General features: G+C 42.2%; 2 protein-coding genes across 2 annotated transcripts; one reads left to right on the forward strand and one right to left on the reverse strand.

Annotated features, from left to right (window-relative positions):
• The first annotated feature begins 2,903 nt into the window (after positions 1–2,903).
• LOC104883312 (protein MAINTENANCE OF MERISTEMS) lies at positions 2,904–5,416 on the forward strand. Its single transcript, XM_010667804.4, has 7 exons — positions 2,904–3,187; positions 3,263–3,934; positions 4,016–4,171; positions 4,259–4,585; positions 4,658–4,801; positions 4,869–4,949; positions 5,028–5,416. Exons 2-7 carry the CDS (start codon positions 3,347–3,349, stop codon positions 5,373–5,375), a joined length of 1,644 nt encoding a protein of 547 aa, XP_010666106.2. The 5' UTR covers positions 2,904–3,187; positions 3,263–3,346; the 3' UTR covers positions 5,376–5,416.
• Positions 5,417–12,646: 7,230 nt separating this feature from the next.
• On the reverse strand, positions 12,647–14,560 carry LOC109133694 (uncharacterized). The gene has a single exon (XM_019247341.2). It carries the CDS (start codon positions 14,558–14,560, stop codon positions 12,647–12,649), a length of 1,914 nt encoding a protein of 637 aa, XP_019102886.2.
• Between the last annotated feature and the right edge of the window lie 11,850 nt (positions 14,561–26,410).

A 26,410-nucleotide genomic window follows, 5' to 3' on the forward strand; every position in this document is an offset into this window, starting at 1 on the left:
AGGAAGAGAGAGTTTGATTGAATAGCCTCAGAATTGTGTACCAAGATTTGCAAAGGAAGCGACTCCGTAAGTTGCGATGGATTCGAGGACCTTGGATTTGCTTGAATGTCGCGAGTGATTTGTTTTTTTGTGAGTAATTTGTGTGAGAGAGAGTTTAAAGAGAGCTTTGAATTATCTTAAGCCTTGGAGAACTTGTGAATCGTAACTGATTAAAAGCTGATTGAAAACAGATGCTCGAATAGGCACCGAGAGCATGTATTTATAGGCATTTGGGAAAGAAAGATAGATAAAACTGAAAAAAAGATACGCAGTATATTACCGTATATACGGTTTGGAGAACCGTATATACGGTACATATGACCGTATATATGGTCATATGTGCCGTATATACGGCACTACCAACCGTATATACGGTGGTAGTAACGTGGCTTGCCACGTCACTCAGCGTATACTTAATTAAGTTCTATCTATCCTCCGTTTTCTTTGTCCGTTTTTTCCTAGATCTAATCTGTAGTTTCGAATTTATCTTTTATCCGGTTTATCTTTTAATCCAATTACTTGGAGATTAAGTTTTGGCTTTCTAGAATGTTCCGGATTATTCTTGTATTTTCAGACTTTTCTTAGAATTTCTGAATTTTATTTATTTTTGAAAATCATTTCGCAAACTTATAAAAATCATAGAAAATCATAGAAAAATCAGAAAAAATAATCTAAAAATACTGGCGGACTCAGAAAAATGACCTATGAATAAGATGGAAGGTGGAAATTAGAAAAATGACCTATCAACAATATTATAAAAAATCTTAAAAATAAAGAAAAAGGCCTAAAAATGGAAAATAATTAAAATAAGTGATTTCCGCCTATTTTTTTATGCTCTCGGCGTATAATTTCAAGCTCAACTTTAATTCATCTGGTGCAAATGGATATGGTTTGATGGACGTGGTTTATGGATTTTGTCGCAACTTTCAAAGTCGACTTCTAATTCGAAGTATCGTACTTTTCCTCATTGGCTATTCAATTTGGGGAGACATATTTAGGTGTCTACAGAAGCCCCCACTTTGACTAAGTCTGGAGAGAAACTTGTTCTCATATAGACGAAAGTCAAAATATTTGATTCGTGACGGAGGATAATTCAAGACGTTCTGCGATCTTGAATCACCCTGTTACGCCGGTACCTGCAAAACAACGGTTAGTTTTACCTGTTACCGCGCCCCATGCAGTTGTGTTCCCTCGGAAGCGCTTGGATCCTCGGGCGATCTTCTCCTTACGGCTGACCTTGGCTTTTCAGGAGAAATATGGTCGTCCACAACGGTCAAGCTGTTGTGAGCTGGAAATCTTCTACGTTGGTCTAATCGTTGTAGGTTAAGGTTATCTTCAATGGTCAAATTGTTGCGTGTTGAGGTTGTTGACAACAGTCTAACTGTTGTGGGCTGAAGTTGACTGCAACGGTCCAACTGTTGCATGTTAAGATCATCTGCTGTGGTCTAATCGTCGTTGGCTGATCTTGGCTTTGTGGATTCCTTGAGAAGCGCGTCGTTCTTCAGGAGGCTTTCCCTATGGCTGACCTTGGCTTGTCGGGAAGAGTGTTGCGTATAGCAACATTCGCGCATAGCGATGAACGCCGTATAGGCATGTATGAGTGTACGATGAGTAGTCGCGTATAGCAACAATCGCGCATAGCGATGAACGCCGTATAGGCATGTATGAGTGTATGATGAGTAGTTGTGTATAGCAACAATCGCGTATAGCGATGAACGCCGTATAGGCATGTATGAGTGTATGATGAGTAGTTGCGTATAGCGATGAACGCCGTATAGGCATGTATGAGTGAAAATGTATAGCAATAATCGTGTATAGCAATAATTGCGTATAGCGATGAACGCCGTATAGGCATGTATGAGTGAAAGAAATGGTGGTGTATAGCAATAATCGCGTATAGCGATGAACGCCGTATAGGCATGTATGTGTGAAAGGGGTAATTTGGTAATTTTGTTGTGAAAAATGGTGTTTTGGCGATTTGGTGAGTATTTCAAAAGCTTGTTTTGAATTCCCGCGAAATAGAATAGCCGTTAGAAGGTTGAAATCGTGCGCGAGAGGTGCAGGATGTGGTTTCAGGCTGAGCTGACGTGGCTGCCCAGTCAGCTTCATTCGTATATACGACTGCTTGAACCGTATATACGGTTTGATTGTCCGTATATACGGTTCAATTTGCCGTATATACGGCTCTTCTTGTAGCTTATCCTCTGTATTTGAGTGCTTTATTTCCTCTTGGCCGAGTCTCCTTGCTCATTTGTTGTTTGTTGCGAGCATTGTTAAGCTTTTTGGAGCATTCCTCTCATCCAAGCATCTCCACATCTCTCTTGAATTCAACTTCCTTGCTTTTTCTTTCATTCCCTTGAGGATTTCTCACACAATTTGGGTATGTTTATCTCTAATTCCCTCTCAATTTGTGCGAAAATATGGTCTAGGGTTTGTCAATTTGGGGCTTTTTGATTTTTGATAAATTTGTGTTGAATTGGCTTGTGTTTGCACTTGTTATTGTTTGAGTTTGTTGTGTTCTTGTTGTGCGCTCATGCTAGCCTTTGTCATGAAACTCAACTCCTCTTAGCTTGAGATGGTGAATGTCGAATTTCCTTGCTTGATTTTGGCTTGATTCTTGCTTGCCCTTGATTGAAAGTAGTGTATCTTTGGATGATAATCATGCCTACTTTGAGTCGAATTGATTCTTAGCCATTGATAGAAGTTCATCTTCAAGCCAAAGCTCTAGTCTTGCACATTTTCACTATGCTTTAATTCAAAAAGTTTGTTCAAGAACTAAATGCATAATGTATATGTTTTGAGCTTTCTTAAATTCGAGAGTTTATGCATGCCTTTGTTGATCGGTTTTCATTACACAATAATCTTAGAACTTTATTCTAAAGTTATTTATGCAATGTATTTGGATGAGAATGGGATATGGACACCCTCTTTTTGCCTTGCGTGGTTGTTGTTAACACCTTTGTGTGGCTCATTGATGTAATGGCCTTATGCTTGTAGGATGTCGAATTCTCCTGCAATGGTACATGGAGCTGAGGAAGCTTCACGTTGCTCTAGACGTAGGAACAAGTGGAGATGTCCTGCTTGGTCTCCTGATCAATTATGGTGTTATAGGGAGAACCATATCTCCAATCGTCCTCTTTCTGGGATTGTAAGTGTCTTTCTCTTGTTTTTGTTGAACTGTTTTGCATATACGTTGTTTATCGAGACTCCTTTGTTTTCGTAGGACAACTATACGTTGCGAGGGTACGGTCACCTCTAGGGGGTGGTAAACTTCTTCGACGAGGATGTTTTGTCGGAGGAAAGATTCATGAAACTTGTTAGGGGCGCCGGATTTGGCAGGTTCTTGGACGCTCTTAAGGCGTTGACTTGGGATAGGGCTCCTCACCCCTTCGTCTTGGCACTGTTGGAGTGGTTTTGGGATACTACCAACACGTTTCACTTCCCTTGGGGTGAAATGACCATTACCCCCTTTGACTTCCAAATGTTGACAGGATTAGTCTTTACCGATAAGCCTGTCGTTATTGATGAGAGCCTAGTGACAGGTTCAGAGGAGTTGATTGCCTTGAGAGGGCCTATTGCTACCATTTCGAAAGGGCTTAAGACTATTCGGCCTAGTACTTTGTTGGAGGGGTTTAGCATTCCTGAGACGACTGATGAGCAGCGAGCCCGTATTATTTGTTTGTTGATGGTGAACAGCTTTCTAGTCCCTGATGCCGGAGTTGATACTAGTTGCCATCTTCGATATTTGGCTTCTTTGACGGACCTGGGCATGGCTGCGCAATACAACTGGGCAGGCTTGAGTTATGCTCAGTTGCTTTTGAGCATGAGGAAGACTTGCCGTCAGCTGGACAATTCTGTCAATGTGTCTATCTCGGGCCCGTGGCGAGTGATCGAGGTATACATTTATGCAATGTTCAATTCGCATTTTTTGGTTGTATTGATTGTCTTGCTGACTTCTCTTGGAACATTTCTGCAGCTGTGGGCTTATTCTTACTTGCGTCCTTTAGCCCCCAGCCCTCCTAAGGCTCTACAATATCCTGCTGCCAAGCTTTGGGATGTTCGAGCTCATCTTAGGCCTCAAGATGCTCTGGCGAAAACTCGTAGAAAGATTAGGGAAATGACAGAGGCTGAGGTGAGCTTGCATACGCGCTTATTGTTCTTTACTTGATTTTGTGTATGACCCCTTTTTTTATGACTTTCCCATGTCTGTTGACCATAGGTGCATTTTCGTCCCTTTGCTGGCATCAAAGCTCCGCGCAGCATTGCCCGGGCGAGGGAGTTGACAGCCACTCGTCGAGTGTTCGAGACTCCGGCCGCGTCTGTATTGTATCTTGGTGAGCGAGTTGTGAGGCAATACGCTCGAGATTACTTTGTGGTCCCTATGGATCCTCCTGCGTTGATGATGAGTTCAGACCTTGAGAGTGCCTTGGGCGAGGATTCATATGAGGTTGTTAGCTATGCGATCTTGTTGCTTGAGGACCCGTCTTATGCGGAGGAGCTACTCCCTCGCCTTGTTCCACCGGTCAGGCTTGTCGACCGTCCTAGGGTATGCTCTTCCTCAACTTGAATTTTCCACATGTTTTGTCTTGTAGTAAGTATCTCAGAACGTCTTCTGCAGAGCAACTTTGCGGATGGTGAGGTTCCCTTTGCTGACCTTACGATCAGTTACGAGGGTCCATCTGGTCGTGTACGTGAGCTTTTGGACGAGGCTCCGGAGTCAGAATGGCATGCTACCCGTTCCTTGCCTCCAGACTTCTCAGGAGTAAGTTTCTTTGGCCTTGACCCCAACACTTGTCCGTTTTACCGAATTAACATTTGTCATTTTTCAGTTTAACCGAGCTGGATCGGAGCGCATACTCAGATTAGTCGATTCTCTGAAATGGAACCTTCGTACTCAGCGAGCTCGTTCGGTAAGTAGTCTTTTGTGTTCTTCATTTTGAATGGTTTTGAACTCTTGTTTGCTTGTTCTCATCTGGAATTTTGAACAGTTCACACCGGCGCCCCAGTTCATGCCTCAACCTGTGCCTCAGTCTCGACCTCAGACACAGTTCATGCCCTCCTTTCAGTCTCCGCCTGCGCCTTATCCTGGTTTTCAGCCGTTCGTTCCCGGATTTCCTATGATGCCCACATCCTCCGGGGCTTCGACTAGCCAGATGCCTCACGTGCCGATGTATTACCTGTGGATGCCGATGTTTCCGACTCCGGACGGTTATGGTGGCGGTACTCATGGAGGTGTTGGTGGTGATCAAGGGACTGAGAACTCTTTGGACATTTTTCAGCCTTGTACTTACAAAGTTCTATGGGTTGTGTGTGATGTGTATGCAAACTTTATGTGATGTATGGATTTCGTGTGAATTTTATGCAATGAACTTTGTGATGCAAAGGAGGTATCGACTCTCTTCCCCTAAAAAAAACAAAGAAACACAACCGACAGTTTGAGTCAAACGTAGCATCGTATCATTGTAATCTACCCGCCGTGGTCTTGTCTTGGTAGTTTGGAGCGACGTATGAGATTCTCACTTTTTGTTATGGCGTATACGAGCGTAGGAACATGTATAAACCCCTCGTATTTGCTGCAGAAAACAGACGAAAGAATGCCAAGTTGTCTAGCCACGTCATCTGACACGTGGGAGAGAGGGGAAGTAGCCGTATATACGGCTAGGCCTTCCGTATATACGGCTATGCCTGCCGTATATACGGTAAGGGCAACCGTATATACGACCCACTGATCCGTATATACGGTTGCTCTGCTTCCTATCTTGCTCTGTTTATATCTATCTTGTTCCGTATCTTTGTTCCAAACCGCTTATATCTATCTTTTAAGTCCAAAAAACCGACTTTTTATTCTTATAAATAGACTTGCAGCCTTGCGATTATTTCCCACTTTGCATAAACACTCTAGGCTTCTTCTAAAACTCGTCATGGCTCGTAACGTAAGTTTTGCTCTTGACTCTTGGATTCGCGACCTCTCCAACTCTTCCAAAGGTGAGATTCGTGATCACCATTGCGGTATCCTCTTGAACTTAAGGTTAGTGCAGCTTGACATGTCCTTCTTGTGCGCCGCAATAAAGTTTTGGAATTCTCAAACGCACTCTTTTTGCTTTAATAACAATGAAATTACTCCTTTGCCCGAGGAGATTAGTGCGATTATTGGTTAGCCTAATGATCTTCCTCCATGTTCCCCCAACTTGTCTGAATTTTTCTTTAAATTCTTTGAGAACTTTTTGGGGCTTGAGAGCCGTAAAATTTCTGAATTTGTTCATGGCCATGAAGTGAATTTACTCAAACTTATCAACCACTTCAGAACGATGGGGCGTATTAGTTCGGCTCATAGGAGAAGGGCTCTCATCTTTTGTTTGTTTTGTCATTATCTTTTCCCTCACAAGTCAGAAAATTACGGTTTCGCCCCTGTTATTGCTATTGTTGAACAATGTGAGGTTGGGCGTTCTCCTTCTTTGCTTTGTTGCGGAGAATTGTTGCTTGCTTTGGACGATCTTAAGAAAGATCCGAGCGCTCCGATGACTTGCTGTCTTTATATATTGCAGGTAATATCACATTCTTTAATTTCGTTAATTAAAGTAGTAATTTCCTGTTTTTCATATGCTTTATAATGTGTTACGTGTTATTGGCAGATATGGTTGATGGAGCGTTTGACCTTGATTGCATCTCCCGAAAACATGGAGTCTTATAACACTAAGAGCTATTGTACTCGCAAAAGGTTGTATACGTCCCGCTCTGATGATGGATGGGCCCAATACTTTGCGAACAAAGATTTCCATATTCGTTGGGTCGTCCCATGGTGGCACATTGAAAGAATGATGACTTCTGACGATCGAGAAGGCTTGACGATTAGCGGATTATGGACGTTGACTTCTTACTTCCCTGCAAGACTGATGAGACAATATGGTAGGAAGCAAGTGATCCCGGATCGTGATACTATTAGACCTGCCAATCAGTCCATTGTAAGCCGATCTCTGAAGCGATGGGGCGACTTTTGGATGGCTCAACCTAAGCTTGATGTGTTAGACTTGGATGATTGCGATGCAACGACCTCTCGATTTTACAAGAAGTGGATGTCAACTAACAACGCAACGGCTCGTGCTGAGTACAGAGTTGCGGAGAGAAAGGACTTGAATAGAAAACGACCCTCAGAGTCTGAAACTTCATATGAACCTACCCCTAAGCGATCAGAAAGGAATAATGCTAGCACAGTCAAGGACAGACTCGGTCCTAAGGTTGCTCCCGTTTGGAGTCGATTGGGTCTACTTAATGTGGAAAAACCGAAGAAGACTATGCCAAAGAAGACCATGTCGAAGAAGTGGAGAGTGAAGAAGACTCCTTCAAATGAGAAAGTGACTAATGCAAGTGATGTTGAAAAGAATGAGGATGTTTCAAGTGAGAAGGAGAAGAAAGATTGACTGCTTTAATTTATTGTTTGTGCGCCATATCATTCATGTTTTTACTTTGAACTCATTTGTTAAGATTGAGTAGTTGAATTTCATTTGCTTTATAAACATTTATATATTTGCCATTATTTATAAATAGGAAAAATTGACGATAGAGGTCTCAACTTTGGGTGATAATTTTTAAAAGGTCTGAACTATTGATTAACCTGTGTAGGTCCCAACTTTAGGGGGTATTAACTTTTAGCGGGCCGTAGTGACTTGAAACTGGCTTAATAGGTTATAACTTGTAAAACTTTGGTCACACCAGAAGGGTTAATTGAGGGAGGGAAGTAGGAACTAGGTGAGATTTTAAAAAAAATCGTTAGTTTTAAGTCACCGAGGCCCGCTAAAAGTTAAGACCCCATAAAGTTGGGACCTACACAGGTTAATCAATAGTTCAAACCTTTTAAAAATTATCGCCCAAAGTTTAGACCTCTATTGTCAATTTTTCCTTATAAATATTTACAAATTTGCAAATAATTACAACTATTAAATCTTGTGTATATAACCAAAGGGGAAAATGGGGGTTTTGTTGTTAAAGGGGCCGCACTTCAAAGAAGTTGCCTACGTATCCAATGTGGAATCAGGCCTCTCGTAGTTCATTAAGACAACGTTTTAGCAAAGTAGTAAGCCTAGCCTTTTTGTGGCGCCCTTAGGTATTCACTTAGATGTAGTATTTCTTGAGTTGATCTAAGTTGGTGAGGCTTGCAAACTCATCGCCATTCATGTCTTGCAATTGCACTGCACCTCCTGATAAGATACTTTCGACGATGTAGGGTCCGGCCCAATTCGGACGAAATTTCCCGCGGGGATCTAGAACATTCTTCCTTAACGCTTTTAAGACCAAATCGCCTGCTTTGATGTTTCGAGGTTTGACGCCTTTATTGCAATGTCTTGTGATCCTCTGTTGATATGTGTGTACATTATGCAAAGCAGAGAGACGTTTTTCGTCCAAAAGTACCAACTCATCATACCTTGCGCGGGCCCATTCGGCTTCAGGGACTTTGCTTTCCAACACGACCCGAAGCGATGGTATTTCTAGCTCAATTGTTTGAACAGCTTCGGTTCCATAAACCAAAGAGAAGGGGGTATATCATGTGGAAGTCCTTATTGAAGTTCGATATCCCCAAAGAGCGAAGTGAAGCTTATGAGGCCAATCCTTGTAAGTCTCAGTCATCTTTGCAATGATTGTTTTTCTGTTCTTGTTTGCAGCTTCCACGGCTCCTATGATGTTGGATTTTATACTTGGCGAGCAAATCGGCGCATTCTTTTTGGAAGTGTGTGCCATTATCGCTAATGATTTCATGTGGTACTCCAAAGCGACAAATAATGTTTGTCTCAATGAATTTTGCCACATGTTTAGCCTGTAGTGTTGCGTAGGAGGCTGCTTCTACCCATTTTGTGAAGTAGTCAATGGCAACTAGGATGAACTCGTGCCCACCTTGCCCTGGAGGTGTGATCTTGCCAATTATGTCAATTCCCCAAGTTGAGAATGGCCAAGGAGAAGTGAAGGTGTAAAGTAGCTACGGTGGCACATGTTGTAAGTTCGCGTTCTTTTGACAAGTGTCACATCGTTTAACGAAGTCGTGGCAATCTTTTTCCATTGTCATCCAAAAGTATCCAAGTGTGATGATCTTCCTTACTAACATTTTCCCGCTCATGTGTGTGCCACATACTATTGCATGTACATGGAACATGACTGCTTTGGCGTCCCATTGTGTGATGCAAGTCAACATGCGACCATGATAGCCCTTCTTGTATAGTTCCCCTCCTTGTAAAACGAACTGAGAGGCCAGGCGCCTTATGGCCTTTTGAGATTTCTTTGATGCGTAGGGAGGGTATTCATTATTTTGCAAGAACTTTAAAATGTGTGAATATCAAGGCCTGTCTTCTTCTGTTGGTGAAGGGTTTTGCGTTTCATCATCTATGGCATTAATGTGTGCTGGAGCTTGTCGTCTTTCGATGACTAATGGCATGTGAGTTAATGAGCTCGGAATTCTAATCATTGAAGCTAAACGAGCTAAAGCGTCCGCGAAGTGGTTATCTTCTCGGCAAAGATATGTATATTTTACCTCCTTGATGTTTTGAGCTATCGTTTCTAGATGTGCTTGGTATGGTGCCAAACTTTCGCTCCTGACTTTCCATTTTCCGGAAATTTGGTTGATGATGAGAGATGAATCCCCGTATACTCTTAGTTTTTCCACTCCAAGTGCTACAGCTGCTTCTAGTATTATACAGGCTTCATATTCAGCAGCGTTATTTGTAACATAGAAGTCTAACTTTACGGAAATCGGTGTGTGCTCTTCTTCTGGTGATACCAGAAGTATGCCTACGCCGCATCCTTTTTGATTGGAGGATCCATCAAAGTATAAGGACCATGCCCCGTCTTCTGTCATTAGTAGATCTTCATCAGGAAATTCGAAGTCTTCAGGTTCTGCTTCGCCTGGTGAGGTAGCTAGAAATTCTGGAACGATGCTTCCTTTGATGGCCTTTTGAGATACATACTTTAAATCGAACTCTGAAAGCATCACCACCCACCTAGATAATCGTCCGTTCATAGCGGGTTTTTCCAAGAGATATTTCAACGGATCGGCTTTTGAAACAATGTGAACTGTATGAGTAAGAAGATAATGCCGTAATTTCTTTATAGCCCACACCAGTGCTAAACAAAGTTTTTCAGTGCTTGAGTATCTCGTTTCATATTCTAGGAATTTCTTACTCAAGTAATATATTGCATTCTCCTTTCCTTCGACTTCTTGAGCGAGCATAGCCCCTGCAGCAGTTTGTGTGACAGTGAGGTTGAGCCGTAGCAGCAAATCTGGCACAGGAGGTAAGAGGACAGGCGGGTTTGAGAGGTACCCCTTCACTTTGTCAAAAGCTTGTTGACAATCATCATCCCATACTGTAGGTTCGTTTTTCTTGAGCTTGCGAAAGATGGGTTCACATACCATAGTGAGTTTGGATATGAACCGACTAATGTACTGCAGGCGACCCAAAAATCCACGAATTTCCTTTTCATTGGCTGGTGGCTTGAGAGACATTATGGCTTGGATTTTTGAGGGATCGATCTCAATGCCCCTACTGCTGATGACATATCCAAGGAGCTTGCCTGAGGTCACTGCAAATGCGCACTTCTTTGGATTGAGCCTCACTTTATATTTTCGAAGTCTTTCAAAGAATTTCCTTAGGACAGCATCGTGATCCTCTCGTTCTTTTGCTTTTACTATCATATCATCAACATATACTTCTACTTCCTTGTGCATCATGTCATGCAAAAGGGTAGTAGCAGCGCGTTGATAAGTGGCTCCTGCATTCTTTAGACCGAAAGGTATGACAGTATAGCAAAATATTCCCCATGGTGTGATAAAGGTCGTTTTCTCCATGTCTTTTTCGGCCATCTTTACTTGATTGTACCCTGCGTACCCATCCATGAATGATAGCAAGGCGTGATTGGCAGTGTTGTCCACCAGGATGTCTATGTGGGGCAAAGGGTAGTCATCCTTTGGGCTTGCTTTGTTGAGATCGCAAAAATCTACACACATTCGAACTTTTCCATTCTTTTTCATAACTGGCACCACATTGGCGATCCATTCCGGGTAGTGAACGGTTTTGATGAAGCCTGCTTCTAATTGCTTGACTACCTCTTCTTCGATCTTGAGCGCTATGTCTGGTTTCATTCTTCGTAGTTTTTGCTTGACAGGTTTTGCCCCTAGAACTAGTGGTATGGTGTGTTCGGCAATTTCTGGGTCGATTCCCGGCATATCCTTGTAAGACCACGCGAACACGTCCCTGTATTCTTTTAGCGTCTCAATTAATTGTGTCCTTTCCACAACACTAAGGCTGAGACCTATTCTAACCATTTGTGGTTCCCCGTTGTTTGAAATGTCAACCTCTTCGGTGTCTTCTATAACGGGATTTCTTTGCTCATGTTCTTCCATTGCATTTATGAGTTCGTTATCATTTTGTTCATTTTCAATAGTTTCGGAATTAAAGCAGTCAAGAGAAGGAAAAGAGTAAGCAAAAGGCATAGTCTTATTATATTCAGAAATCATAGCATCAAAAACAGAAGCCTCAGGTGAGGCTGAGAGAGCATTTTTTGACTCGATAGGAAACCTAAGACTGTCCTTGACCTTACTAACATTAGACCCCCTAGGCTTAAGACTAGACTCAGACTCAGACTCTTTTTCAGACTCATGTTCATCGTACATTTGACCTTCTCCTACAACGAATCGAAACTTGCGGCCGTCTGGTGTGGTGATCTTCAGAGTCTTGCGCCATCCTTTAACAACGTTGCTAGTTGGAGTGATCAGCTTGATTTGGTCGAAGGATCCCGAGCTCATCACTTGTTGGTTATCTGTATTTTCTTCCTTTTCCATGCCCAAAAGTACGCCCATTCCCATGCCATCGATGACAGGTGATGTATTTTTGACCGGATTGTTAACCCTGTCTTCAATAAAATCACAGTCTTGAAAAATTTCGAGTCCTGGATACCTCTTTCCATCAAGAGTTAGGAAAGGTTCAGGGAAACCAAAGCTTGGAAACCTTTCCTCATCTCGCACGAAACGTCCATTAAGAGTGAGCTCATATGGGGGAAGCAAGGGTTCATTATTTAGCTCATTCTTCTTTAAGGAGGCATATTTTAGTGCTTGCTCCCTTATTTCTTCCTTGGTGGGTAAGTAACCCAATCCAAACTTGTCATTCTTTTGGGGCAAGTCAAAGAGAAGGATAGGATATTTCTTGTTGGACCCTAAGGGCATTCCTGGGAAGTAACCTTGTTTCCTGAGTATAGTATGGATAGTAAGATTAGCATCATAAGAAGATTCTTCAATCATTGAAGCCGAAAACCCCCAAAGTTCTTCCTCTTCGTTGTCGTGTTGGACTTGTAAAGTAGACTTGTCTATTGCTTGAATCTTCATAGGAGAAGCATCAATAACTACTGGAGTGCCATGGAGTAGAAATTTGACCTTCTGATGATAGGTTGAGGCAACTGCTCCTAATTCGTGTAGCCAAGGACGTCCAAGTAGTAGATTGAAAGGGGTCTTGATGTCCATTACATGGAATTTCGTCCGTTTCTCTACTGGGCCGGTAGCAATGTTGAGCCAGACGAGACCCAATGCTTGTCTCCTTGAATTGTCGTAAGCGCGGATGGTTTAACTATTCGCCTAAAGATCTTCGATCGAAATTCCGAGCTTTTGAGCAGTCCTTAATGGACAAACATTGACGGCGGCTCCATTGTCTACTAAAGTCATGGGTATGTTGAATTGCCTGCAGGTTACAGTAATGTGTAGGGCTTTGTTGTGGTGGGGCCCTTCAGGAGGCAAATCATCATCAGAAAATACTAAGTAGGGTGAAGCAGCGGGGCTAGTCACGAAGCTAACTAACTCTTCCGGAGTTGTTTCGTTTGATACATTAATATCAGTAAGTGCCTTGAGGAGTGCTTCACGATGACTTCTATAAGTGACAATTAATTGCCAAACATTCAATTCGGCCTTTGTTTTCTTGAGTTGCTTGATGATTGGATTCTCCTCTGGTGGTGGAATAATAGGAATGTCATCAGCATTTGGTTGCGGAGTGGGGTTGAGTACGCGCCCACTTCTGGTAAGTAACTGCACATCAGCATGGGTTTTAGTGATGTCTTGGTCACCTAATCCTTCTTCAAGATTTTCTCCTGTCATGGTTTGATGAGTTGCGACGTTTTCAAGGTATTCATCTTCATCTTCGTCACCCCATAGACCATTAACAAAAGTGTCATTGAGAAGCAATGGGACATCAATTGTTTGACCTATTGGACAAATGAGAGTAGCAGGATCAAACACTTCCTCTTCATTAAGGGAAATCATGAGAGTAGTAAGAGGGTTTGATGTGATGTTTGGCTTCTTTGCACCAGGAGGAAGTGGGAGCCTTCCATCTTCGATCATATCCTGGATTAGATCCCTTAACTTGTAGCATTCTTCAGTTGTGTGACCCCTTCCTCGGTGATACTTACAATATTTCAAGGGATCCCATCTTTTCGATGGTTTTTCTGGATCAGGTGTTGGGCCAATTGGTGCGATTTTTCCCTGACCTTGGAGACGTTCAAGTGCTTGGTCATAAGTCATACCCAAAGGATAGTACTCACGTCTTGGGCGCTTAAAGCTTTGATTCTTTGGGTAGCCCGAGGAAGCCTGAAGTGCGGAGACATTATTTGACGAATTAGAGTTGTCTTTCCTATTATTACTCCACTTGGGCTTGGTATTGGTACCACCTTCTTTCAACAAGTCATCCTCAATGGCTATGCCAATGTGGTAAACCTTGTCAAAAGTCTCGAGGCCGATGTATCGAAGGTGATTCTTGTACCTTGGTTGCAAATTTGATATGAAAATCTTAACCATTTCTGATTCATGTGGAGTGTGCACTAGTTGTGCCGCTGCTTGTCTCCATCTAGAGAGGAAAGCCGTGAACCCCTCTTTCTCTCCTTGCTTCAGAATTTCAAGTTCACGAATGGATGCTTGAGTTCGAATGTTTCCCTTGTAACGGTTCATAAAAGCAATAGCTACGTCCTCCCACGTTTCGGTTTCCTTTTCAGATAGGGAAAAGAACCATTTTTGGCATATTGGAGCAAGTGATAGCGGAAAGATCTTTTGGTACAGAGCTAAATCAATTCCTTTGAGTCCCAGAGTAGCCTTGAAGGCCTTGAGATGGAAGCGTGGATCATCAGTGGGCTGAAATTGCGAGAGATCATTTGCATAGAACTTGTCAGGAAGCTTAGTTGTAGTCGAGATTTCATTGTCCAGATTCTCATAGTAAGTAGCTCCATCCATGTGTTTCTTGATGCGTTTTTCCATGCTTTTGACCATAGCGCTAGAGGAAGCGCCTCCGCCATTGTTGACCTTAGTAGAGAGGTCGGTGACCATTGTAGCTAGGTTTTCAACAGTCTTGTAGAGTTCCTTGAGTTTCGGGTCATCCATGGTGAACAGTGTCGTCTCTGACTCTTCTTCAGGAGGAGGAAGATCGTCTGAGTGGTCGACTTGATTACGAACTAACCTTTGATTTGTGTCACGAACCCAAGCAGGGCGCTCAATGTTGAACTCTGTCATGCGGCAAGACTTCCTATTAATACGATGCTTCGTTTGACTGAAAGACTCTATGGATGTCCTAACATGGCCACCTTCCTAAATGCATGAATTAAAACTACATGAATGCATGGCCATCCTTTCCACGATTTTTTTCTCTCCTTTTTTTTTTCGTCTTTTTTTTTCGTCTCTTTTTTTTCGTTTCTTTTGTTTCGTCTCTTTTTTTTCGTTTTTTTTCTTTTTTTTCTTTTTTTTTTCGCTCTTTTTTTTCGTGGCAAATGATGGCCTTTTACAAAATATGAATGATGCATGTTCAATCCTATGTCTAACTAAAGATGGCCATGATCTATATGCTTGTGTGATGGGTCAAGTCCAATACATATGAATCCTAACGTACAAGGCTAAAAAGTCCTAGGCACATATCAATCATGATTCACAAATTCAAGTCCTCCTAAAGTCCGGACCTAATAGTGCTAGCGGTCGGCTTGGTTAAGTCTGAGAGTATACCATGCCTAAAGGTAGAGCTGGGTCCAATTTCACCACTAGCCATTAGTGATGTATGGCCGAGTTACCTCTTATGTACACGCATCCAGTAACACGTGCACACGCGGCATGGGCGGGATATGACTTGCCTTAGCCATGTGATCCATTAACCACATGCAACCAAGGTAGTATCCCCCTTTAAGGAAGTCTCGAGCATAGAACATGCCCATATTGAGACCAAGGAACCTAAGGCGCGACCCTATTCAGAGGGTCACATACAACATGCAAAATCCAATGAAAATAATGATGGAATTATGAGACTTTCAAGTCTGTCCACTTCACCTAACGGTGATTATCCCCAGTGAAGTCGCCATTTTGTGGACGTCGGTCCGGGTCCCTCTCGGGGCCCGGGTCCACGGAGATGTGTGTTCGTGGGCTTAAGCCACGAATCCCGCACGTGAGTGCGTTGGGGGAGTGTTGTCGAGTGGGGAATCGCCACCGTGCCTATACAGGTTAATCACGGACGCCCGAAACATTGGTGCCAAATCAATGGCCCCACTGTCTGATCCATTAACCAAGTCGTGGGTTCGAGGACATGGTACGGAAAGAATCTTTGACCCAATCCGCCCGCATGTAGCGGCCTCTACTTGGTCTCATTGTAATTCCATTCAATCATAATCATTGGATGCAAACAACTTAGCAATATCATCTTTAGGTAGCGCTCTAACCTTAAATTACTAGCAAAATGTGAGTTTCTATTATGCACATATCACTACCTAACCTAATTGTTGTGATCACTTCAAATTAATCAAATTAATAAGGCGCTTAAAATCCGTTCTATGATTAATCTGAATTTAATGTGATCTAACAATTTCCAGTCTTGTTTAAGCAATCAAAAGGTGTCTCATGCATAAACAGAAATACATGCGTAATAATGATCAATATGTCATATTAGATAACTCGAATTACCAAATTAATCTTACCTTGGATTGCTATAATCACAAAAGAAACAAAGGTTAGTATTTCAAAGCTATGCTTCCAATCGAGTCACTAATCAAAACAAAAGAAATCGTTAGCATTGACAATTGCAATTAAATCAATTATGGAAAGCGAAAACGATATCGAACGAATATATTTATATGATTGAAACTTAAAAGCATAAAAATATTAAAGTTTAAATAAAGGAAGAGAGAGTTTGATTGAATAGCCTCAGAATTGTGTACCAAGATTCGCAAAGGAAGCGACTCCGTAAGTTACGATAGATTCGAGGACCTTGGATTTGCTTGAATGTCGCGAGCGATTTGTGTTTTTTGTGAGTAATTTGTGTGAGAGAGAGTTTAAAGAGAGCTTTGAATTATCTTAAGCCTTGGAGAACTTGTGAATCGTAACTGATTAAAAGCTGATTGAAAACTGATGCTCGAATAGGCACCAAGAGCATGTATTTATAGGCGTTTGGGAAAGAAAGATAGATAAAACTGAAAAAAAGATAAGCAGTATATTACCGTATATACAGTTTGGAGAACCGTATATACGGTACATATGACCGTATATACGGTCATATGTGCCGTATATACGGCACTACCAACCGTATATACGGTGGTAGTGACGTGGCTTGCCACGTCACTCAGCGTATACTTAATTAAGTTCTATCTATCCTCCATTTTCTTTATTCGTTTTTTCCTAGATCTAATATGCAGTTTCGAATTTATCTTTTATCCGGTTTATCTTTTAATCCAATTACTTGGAGATTAAGTTTTGGCTTTCTAGAATGTTCCGGATTATTCTTGTATTTTCAGACTTTTCTTAGAATTTCTGAATTTTATTTATTTTTGAAAATCATTTCGCAAACTTATAAAAATCATAGAAAAATCAGAAAAATAATCTAAAAATACTGGCGGACTCAGAAAAATGACCTATGAACAATATTATATAAAATCCTAAAAATAAAGAAAAAGGCCTAAAAATGGAAAATAATTAAAATAAGTGATTTCCGCCTATTTTTTTATGCTCTCGGCGTATAATTTCAAGCTCAACTTTAATTCATCTGGTGCAAATGGATATGGTTTGATGGACGTGGTTTGTGGTTTATGGATTTTGTCGCAACTTTCAAAGTCGACTTCTAATTCGAAGTATCATACTTTTCCTCACTGGCTATTCAATTTGGGGAGACATTTTTAGGTGTCTACAGTAACGGGCCAAACAGTTTCCTTCTTTTTTGGGAGCAGTTCAATTCGGTCTCATGATGTTAGCGGTCGGGACGAAATCAGTTTAGTTCGAAAACAGATCGAGTTGTTCGGTTAGCTCCGACGAGCGGTTTACTCTCGGTTTGTAATCAGGTTATTATCAAACTTGATTATATTGTCGCGTTTTCCTATGTTGATCATGTTTTTGAATGATTTCAATTTATTAAATATTAATTTATTAATATTCTTGTATTAGGTATTTTCTTTACTTAATAGTTTGTAGGTTATTACTTGTAGTACAACGTGTTCTTAGTTGTGAAGATTAGAAGCATAAGGTAGAACTCTTTATCTAATAAGATGTTTTAACATTGAAGCTATATGAATTGTTTGGTTTGTTGAGTGTTTAATTTTAGGGTTATATTGTTATAAACTATATATTGTAAATTAGACAAATTATGCAAGTGATTACAAAATTAGATAATACGTTTCAAATAGTTTGGGTTGATTTCAGTTCGGGTTTAATTATGTAACCGGTTGATAACAGTTTGGTTCAGTTAACTTTCAATTCTTCAATGGGTTATTGGTGACAATTCGATTCAGTTCAGGTTTGTTCATAGTATTAGCGGTTTGGCTACAGGTCAACTTCAGTTCAGGCTAATTTTGGTTCGGTTCAGTTCAGTTCAGGTTAGTATTTTTTAGGTTACAAACAGTTCAGGTCACTTTCAGGTTACGGGTCACTTTCAGTTCAGGCTATTTCAATTCAGGTTGAAAATAGTTCAGTTAACTCAACGGGTTGCAACCCAAACTAACACCTAATCAAGAGGATGGTAATTCATCCGATTAAAAATCTTGAAAACCCACTGGAAGATCTTGGTAATTTAGAAACTGTTGTGCAACAACAATTTGTTGAAGATCTTGTTCCTCTTGAGCAAAGCGAGCATCAAGCGCAAAGACTGGACGATTTGCACCTAAACAGGGGGGAAGATCAATTATCCTCAGCCAAGGGTTTGCTCAATTCAATATACACACGATACGTGGATATTATTACAAGCCTTTTGGAAGATTTGAAGGAAAACCACAGGGAACAGTTCAACAATCTCTACCGAGGTATGGTACATGAAACTGCTAGGGTGATAACCGCCGAGTTGCAGAACGTTGGCTCCCACTACCAAATAGGTGGATAGGATTATATTGGATATCAACGAGACGTTGAATGCTACTAACGTGGCGTTATCTAAGGCGGTTGCTACTGAGGTAGTTACTCGGTTGGAATCTTTAGTGGAGAAGCATAATCAGCTGAATGAACGGTTGATGAATTTGTTAACCACCAAAAGTTCAGGAATAACTGTCGAAAATCCTAGGGAGGAACCACCCTTGGGTTATCCTAGAACAAGCACTGTGATGGGAACTAACGTCCATCCGCCTTTCTAGACAGTATCAAGGAGTATCCCTCTTCGAGATGCCAATGAAGGGAAAAGGAGTCAGAGGAGAGAGGAAAGACCAAGGTTAGGCTATGAGTCAGGCTATAGTCATGGTGATCCTGGACCTTCTTCTGTTCCTTTGGCTTCTAATTCAATCCCTTTGACGACGTCAATGGGAACCGTTTCACCCACAGGAACAACCTGGGAATGCAACTGGAGCAAACAGTTATGCAACTGGAGGGGTATTTCTCACTAATGGTGGTTTTCAAACTGCAACTAATGGACCTATTCCTCAAAGTACATATCCTGCTACTCATGAACCACCACAACCCACTCACTTTCCACAAACTGGGAATTAGGGTTATCAACTCCAGGCTTATTCTTACCAAATGCATCCTCCTCAGAGTAACCGCTGGGGGCAGGGGTCACATGCACAGGGTAATGCCTATGAGGGACCTCAAGCGATGGGAACACAGATGTACGGGCGCCAGGGCGTCACCGAGCTGGACCGAGTCCGGTCCCTCAACTCCTGGGGGTACAATTTAATGGGTGGCTCGGTTTGTTTGCCAGAATTGAATTCTTGCTTTTGCATAGTGTGAGTATGCCTTCAGTTGTGTGTTTATACTCGAAACGAGTAGAGGAAGTCGCCACCGCACTTCTTTCGGGAAGCTGCGGAACCCGGTTTAAGCCTTGCCTATAATTGCATAAAGCATGGCGAAGGACTCCATGTTAGGTAGTGCACCAGATCTTGATTAGGGGACATGAGTAAGGGTGAAGTAGTGCACAACACCCCCCCCGCATCTAGCGACCTCTACTCGGTCGTTACGAGTTCATTGTCCAAAAGACAACAACAAACATATTTGCGTTTTAAACCCTAAGCATGCAAAGTTACTAGGCGGGTTGTTTAACAGAATACTATGCATATAGTGTCTAGTTTGTTATGGCATGTGTTGTTAATTCCGTATTCCAGGAGCTTAATGCCGGTTGTCCATAATTGTCTTATTAGGTGTGAAACACGAAATTGGCTGGTCTTTGTTACAGCATATTAATGGTGTGAGATAAGCATGCAAGCACTCATACGAGGAATTGAATGTTATGCCTTAATGTTGCTTTTAATTTGAATGTCGAATAGTTTGTTAGTCAATATTACATGAAAAATTACATAGAAAGTTGAATTTCTAATCAAGCATGCAAAAGAGTGTTTAGAATTGAGACTTTGGCCTCAAACCTACCTTGCAACATGATGTCGAAGACCAATGACGTAGCTTTGGACCCTTAGGAACCCGTATCGAGCATTAGAACCCTTAGAACCTCCTAGATCTAATGCAAAAGTGTGTATTTGAATGAATGTTTGTGTGTATTTGAGTGTATGAATGTGTATTTGTGAGTGTATGAGAGAGTTTTGGAGAGAGGAGGACGAGTGAGAGAGTGAATAGCAAGTGCATCAAACGTCCAAAGTTGTGAAATGAGCCAAGGGAGGCTTGTATTTATAGGAAAAGACCAAAAAAGGAAGGAAAATGGGCGTAATTACGCCCAAAACTGGGCGTCATTGCGCCCAATCTGGGCGTAATTACGCCCATGTTTTTCTCCCTTTTTCTGGTCTAATTTTCCTTATTTAGCTCGGTTAATTCCACGGGAAGCTAACTTGCACGAGGGGTTGGGGGGATGAATGTGGACTGTCTTGGGCAGCAATCCACGACCCCGAGAGGTTCCGGAAGTTTCCGTATCGCTCGGTTTTGTGTTTTGCTTAAGAAATTCATAAATATTGAACCATAAATTGAAAAATTATGGAAAACATATGTAAAAATTCCTTGTACAATGTAGTATTTTTTGTTCAAATTTTGTAATTTTTGCAGCTGTGTTGATAATTTAATTAATTATTGCGAAATTAATTAAATTGTCGGAAACTCAGAAAAATTGCAAAAATGCCTAGAAAAATTAAGAAAAATTCAGAAAAAAACTAGAAAAATGTTTAAAAATAAGTTAAAATTGTTTGGAAATTAAATCTTATTTTTTGAGGTGCTAAGTGCTTGGAAAAAATGCTCGGTGTAAGGAAATTTGCCTTTATTAGGGCCTGTCAGGGTCTTAGCTCTCTCAATTTGACATATGTGTTGCAAGGGGTGTCTTATCATTGGTCGTCTTAGGCTAGGGACAAATGTAGGTATCTACAGAAGCTCCCACTTTGGCTGAGTTTGTAGAGAAGAAAATCTCGTAAAACGAAAGCCAAAGTACCCGGTACCTGCAAAACAAATGCGTTAGTTTTACCTGCACCTGTGGTTGCTGTTGCTTGCTTGCTTGTCTCTATTGCTAATGCTTTCGCTTGCGTTACCACCTATGGTTCTGATTCTACCGGGGCTTTCGCGAGGTCGATTGTGCTTCCGCCTATGGTTCTGATTCCACTGGCGATTTTTGTGAGTACTGGTTGTGCTTCCACTTATGGTTCTGATTCAACTGGGGATTTTTGTGAGTGTCTCCACCTATGGTTCTGATTCCACTGGTGAGGGTATCTTGGTTGTCCGCCTTGAAGCCTCCGTTAGGACTCCCTAGGGTATTTCTATTTCAATGTCCACTCCGATGCCTCCGTTAGGACTTCATGGGGAACTGTTGCGGTGTCTGTATCGATGCCTCCGATTAGACTCACCGGGGAAGATGAAATAGTGTCCGTATCGATGCCTCCGTTTGGACTTGCTTGGGGAAAATGTTGTGAGCGTCCGTATCGATGCCTCCGTTTAGACTTGCTGGGGGAAACTTATGTCAGTGTCTGTATCGATGCCTCCGTTTGGACTTGGTGCTTGCTTGATCTGCTTTATCCCATCTCGACTTATCGTCTGGGAAGATTAAAATGATGGTAACGCCGCATATAGCCACGATCGTGTATAGCGAATGTCTTTTTGCTGGTTCCTGCTTAATCTGCTTGTGCCTGCTTGATCTGCTCTATTTCATCTCGGCTAGTCGTCAGGGAGAATTGAAGTGAAGGTAACGTTGCGTATAGCCACGATTGCGTATAGCAATGTCTTTTGTTGATGCTTGCATTGCGTATAACATAATCGGGCTAACGCTTGGCCTTTGTATGCTTGCTGAGGATGATGTGGCTTCGACCGGGGAATGTGTGCTTTGAATTTGACCCGCTTTCGGCCTTCGCTTGATTGTGGCTATTGCTTTGTCTCGACTTTTGTATTCGTTTACGGCTTATTGTTGCTTTTTAGGTGCATTTTTGTTGCGATTTGATGACTTTCGGGCCCATTTTGCTTGCTTAGGGGCATTTTTGTCATTGTGCATGACTTTGAAAGTTGGTTGGAGCTCCCGAGAAGTACCAACGACATTTGAATGCAACGGGCTTCGCGCGTACACAAGTGGGCCAAGGAAAATGGCTCGGAAAGAGCTAAAATGGGCAGAAGCTGGGCGCAATTACACCCAGCATTCAACCATTTTTGGCTGAATTTGTGGCCTTTTAAGGCCACTTTGCCTCATTTGGTGACTTGTTCTTTGCTTTGCTTCTTTCAAATACTCTCCAAACTCCATTGTTGCGTAAGGGAATTGCTTGGAAAGGCTTTGTTTGCTCATCAAACTCCAAATTCAAGTAAGTATGCTACTTTAAACTTGAAATTCTCTTATAAGCTGCAAATTATTATACAAAATCATGCCATTTGAATATGCCTTGTCAATTTGTCCAATTGAATTGGGGCTTTCTCCCTTGCTTGTGTATGCTTGAAATTGTTGAATGCTTTTGCTTACTTATGTCTTTGTGAGCCTTTTGCAACTTGTCTCATCAATTTTGGTGCAAATTTGAATGAGTTATGTCATTGTAAGCTTTCTCCATGAAGAAGATGATGAATAGTAGCTTGCCATGCCCATGTCTTGTTGAATTGTGCATATGCCTTGCTTATTCTTGTTTGTTGATGATAAAATAAGCTTTTCCATGTCTATTTGCAACAACGTGAATGCCCATGTATGATTTCACCATTGTAAGTAGCTTAAAGCTTGAAAAAAAATGCTTGTTAATGGTAATTTGCTTGCTTCATTGGGGATTATGGTGCATAAGCGAATATACACACCTTCTTGAAATCCTTGTTGCATATAAAATTCATGAATGGAATTGTGCATTCCATTAGCCATGTGCATTCACTGGGGAGAAGAAGTGCTCTTTCTCACCCTTTGGTTGCTTGCCTATTGCTCCGATTACTAGGAAATCGTGCATTTCCCTTAACCATGGTTGTGTTGGCTAGGTGTGAGCCCCGTTAGGGCCTTTTGTTTGCATGTGAGATGTCCATTTTTAGCCGTTATGCTGCCCGTTTGTTTTTAGAGCTTCTGCCTTGTTTTGCCTATAGCACGCCGATTCGGAGAGGGAGGAAAGTGATTAGTTCCCGCAAGAGATGGAAAGTGAATGATTGGGATAGCTCGGAGTTGCGCTGCTTCCCCGAATATCACATCTCCATTCGTCCGAAGGATGGATGGGTATGTTGCTCTCATTTTGTTGGTTGCCTTCATCGTAATTTGCCTGCTAATCTCGTGTTATCTCTTGTGCAGAGTGACTACCAGATTCGGTCATATGGAACCTCTCATACGGTCGGTGACGTCTTCCGTTCCAAGTTCTTCGAGCGTCGTCTTAGAGTGTGGAGCATCTTAGGCAAGTGTGGCTTTCATGATTTCATCTTTAGCATGACCAGCCAGTCGTATTCACTTGTTCCTAAGCTCATGGTCTTCGGCTTGACGGAGTGGTTTTGGGACACCATAAACACCTTTCACTTCCCATGGGGGGAAATGGCTTTGACTCCCTATGACTTTGCCATGCTTACGGGACTTTCCTTCACGGAAAGGCTTGTCCCTATGGATAACGAGATTAAGATCACCGATCCTTGATTGGATGACTGGCTAGGCTTCATCGTTCCTCAACTAGGAGTAGAGAGCATAGAAAACAGGGCATTGCAAAGCGTGCTCATGGGTGGTCTAGAGCTGGCGGGCACCACGGATGAGCAGTCGACTAGGATCTTCATTTTGGTGATGCTCTATACTGCTTTGTGTCTTGATAAGGGCACGGGAGGTAGAGTTTAGCTACGCTTCCTCCCTGCTCTGGAGGATCTTTCTGATGTCTCCTCCTTTAACTGGGACGGATTAGTCTATGGTGCTTTGGTACATTCTATGAGGAAGTGTTGTCGTCAGATGGATGACACTACAATTCCCGCGCTAGAGAGTGCTTGAGGTAATTTTACTTTTGTATTTTACCGCTTTATTTGCATTTGATTCGCCTCCTGTTGGCTGACTTTTTTAATTGCAGTCTTGGGTGTATGAGTACTTCCCACGCATGGGCTTGATACCCGGGTTGTCTCCTCAAGCGCAGCTTGTTTAGTGGCCTGTAATGATGCGGTGGACCCCTCGAGAGACTCCGACCTGGAATGGCGCAGTCCAACAATCTAGGAGAACCCAACTAATCTGATGTGAGTTTCGTTGCTTTTTCATTTGTATGCTTTTGAAGTTTGTGTCTCTAATTCCATTGCTTTGTAAATTGAGTGGCACCCATGGAGGCGAGTAGGAAATGCAAGGCCGAGGAGGCTTGCTGCCGTGGCCGAGCTGACCAAGAGATGATGCATCATCTAGGGGGCATAAGGGCCCGTTTGGTATCTTAGAGAGCGCGTGGTGAGGCAGCATAGTTGCTCAGAGGTATGAGTCTTGTTTCTTAATTCCCTTTTCTTTGTATTTGCTTTAGTCAGTTGTGCACTAACTTGGACTTGGCTCGTGCAACCTGACTATGACCTCGGAGAGATTCCTTTTGTTGACTTGAGAATCTTTCCTGGCTCTGATGAGTTCATTGAGCCTGCTCCTCTAGCTGCGAGGCATGCTCAGAACTTGATTCCCCCTGGGGCTGGTCAGGTAGGGAATTCATTGTATGTTTGGCTTTACCCTTTTCGCGCTAATGTTTGCTCATGTGCTGACTTGCTTGACTTGTGAAATAGATGTCTAGGGCAGGCGTCGTGAGACTGCTAGGAGTGATTGATGCTTGGAGACACTCCTACTGTCAGCTGATAGACTCTGTAAGTGCACGAAATCTGTAATTTCAATCCTTTGTGGGGATAGGAGCTCGGTTCTCACTTGGAAACCCTTCTGCAGGTTCGTCAGAGCGACGATGATGATGCTGATGATGATGGTGATGCGAGGATGGGGCGAGCCCCCAACCAGGGCAGGTCTTCGACCTTGTCTGGCACAAGGTTCACGAGCGGTGCTTCGACTTCTCGTTCTCAGCCCAGACCTTCGACTAAGTTCACAGTACCAGGGACCCCTTCCGTAGTTTCTTTCCTTGACGAGTTGCTAGATTAGTCTGCTTTGCAAGTGCTAGCTTCACTCGACTTTTCGACATGTCTCGAGAAGTAGATGTACCTGTAACTTGTAGGGGAAGGGGGTGACCCTAGCTTTGCATTGGTTGATTTTAGAACTTAGTTTAGACCCTCTTAGACTTATTTGTTGACTTTTGCTTACTTGACCTGACTCTTTGACTCGACTCTAGCCTAGACTTGAGTGTTTGTGTAAATATGACTAGATTTGTGTATGACTCTAGACATAGCTCATTTTGTAGTGCCGAGCTTGGAGTACGACTTACAAAAGTCAACTTGCTAGCTATATGCAATGCTTAATGCATGTGTTTAGACTTCTATGACGACATTGATCCTTTTGCGTTGTTGTGCGTGTTGCGTTGCGTTGTTGAGGCAAATATTGGCTCACTTCTCCTTGAAAATGCAGGGAAGGACCAAGAATGAACCAAGAACTGCGTGCCATAGTGCATGGGACCAAAGCATAGGAGCAAAATCGGGCAAAACAGGCCAAAGCTGGGCATAATTACGCCCAGGCTGGGTGCAATTGCGCCCAGAATCTGGCCAATTTGCTCGATTTTTCGACTTTTGGAAAGTTTGTGCGGCCGAATTGCTTATAAATAGAGTTTCATGCTCACCCTAATTTGTTATTACAACCTCAAGAGTGCATTAAAACCTCTCTTAAATTGCTTAATTTTCATTTAATTCATTACAACAAAGAGTTTTGCAACAAATCAAATGGAGAGAGATTTTGCTAGTGCTTTGAATGACTTGCTTCGAGGCTTGGATGCTCGCAAGAAGGAGGACCTTACAAGGCTGAATTGCGATGTTCTCTTGACTTTAAGGTACGTAAGCCTTAACTCGAACCTTCTCTATGCCGCTATTAGCCTGTGGGACCCGTTGATGCATTGTTTTCGCCTTCGGGACAAGGAAATTGTTCCTTTGCCTGGGGAACTTGGTGCTATTATTGCTTGGCCTGCTATAAGTCTCTCTTGTATTCCTAATACCGCTGATTACTTTGTTGACGTATATGAGCGATACTTGAGACTTAGTCCAACTATTTCACGACGCATAGTGCATGGTCGGGAAATTGACTTGCTTGCATTAGTTGACTATGTTGCTAGTGATTCTTCTTGCCGTAGAATTTACCGTAGGCGTGCAATTATGATTTGCTTGTCTGCGCGCTTCCTATTTGTTCATGGCAAGCTGAATGTTGGTCATGCTAGCATCATTTCTATTGTTGAGCAATGTGAGGCTAGCCATACTCCTATGCCGTTGTGCACGGGGGAGTTATTTGTGACGCTTGACCGTCTTAAGAAGGATGCGCATCCGCCTTTGTCCGAATGCCCCGTTTTACTGCAGGTACTATATTTGTGCTTGAATATTTGCAATATAGTGCATTTATACAAATATTATTGCCTGTTTATTAATAGGATGACTAAATATTGTACATGTTGCAATTTTTGACAGATTTGGCTGATGGAG

This window comes from Beta vulgaris, chromosome 9 (assembly GCF_026745355.1).
Source record: "Beta vulgaris subsp. vulgaris cultivar EL10 chromosome 9, EL10.2, whole genome shotgun sequence".
Classification (NCBI taxonomy): domain Eukaryota; kingdom Viridiplantae; phylum Streptophyta; class Magnoliopsida; order Caryophyllales; family Amaranthaceae; genus Beta; species Beta vulgaris.

Coding starts and splice junctions, on each gene's coding strand:
- LOC109133694 (XM_019247341.2), bottom strand. CDS start 14,560: ATGACAGAGTTCAACATTGAGCGCCCTGCTTGGGTTCGTGACACAAAT.
- LOC104883312 (XM_010667804.4), top strand. CDS start 3,347: ATGAAACTTGTTAGGGGCGCCGGATTTGGCAGGTTCTTGGACGCTCTT. Junction 3,935..4,015: donor GCCCGTGGCGAGTGATCGAG/GTATACATTTAT, acceptor ACATTTCTGCAG/CTGTGGGCTTATTCTTACTT. Junction 4,586..4,657: donor GGCTTGTCGACCGTCCTAGG/GTATGCTCTTCC, acceptor CGTCTTCTGCAG/AGCAACTTTGCGGATGGTGA.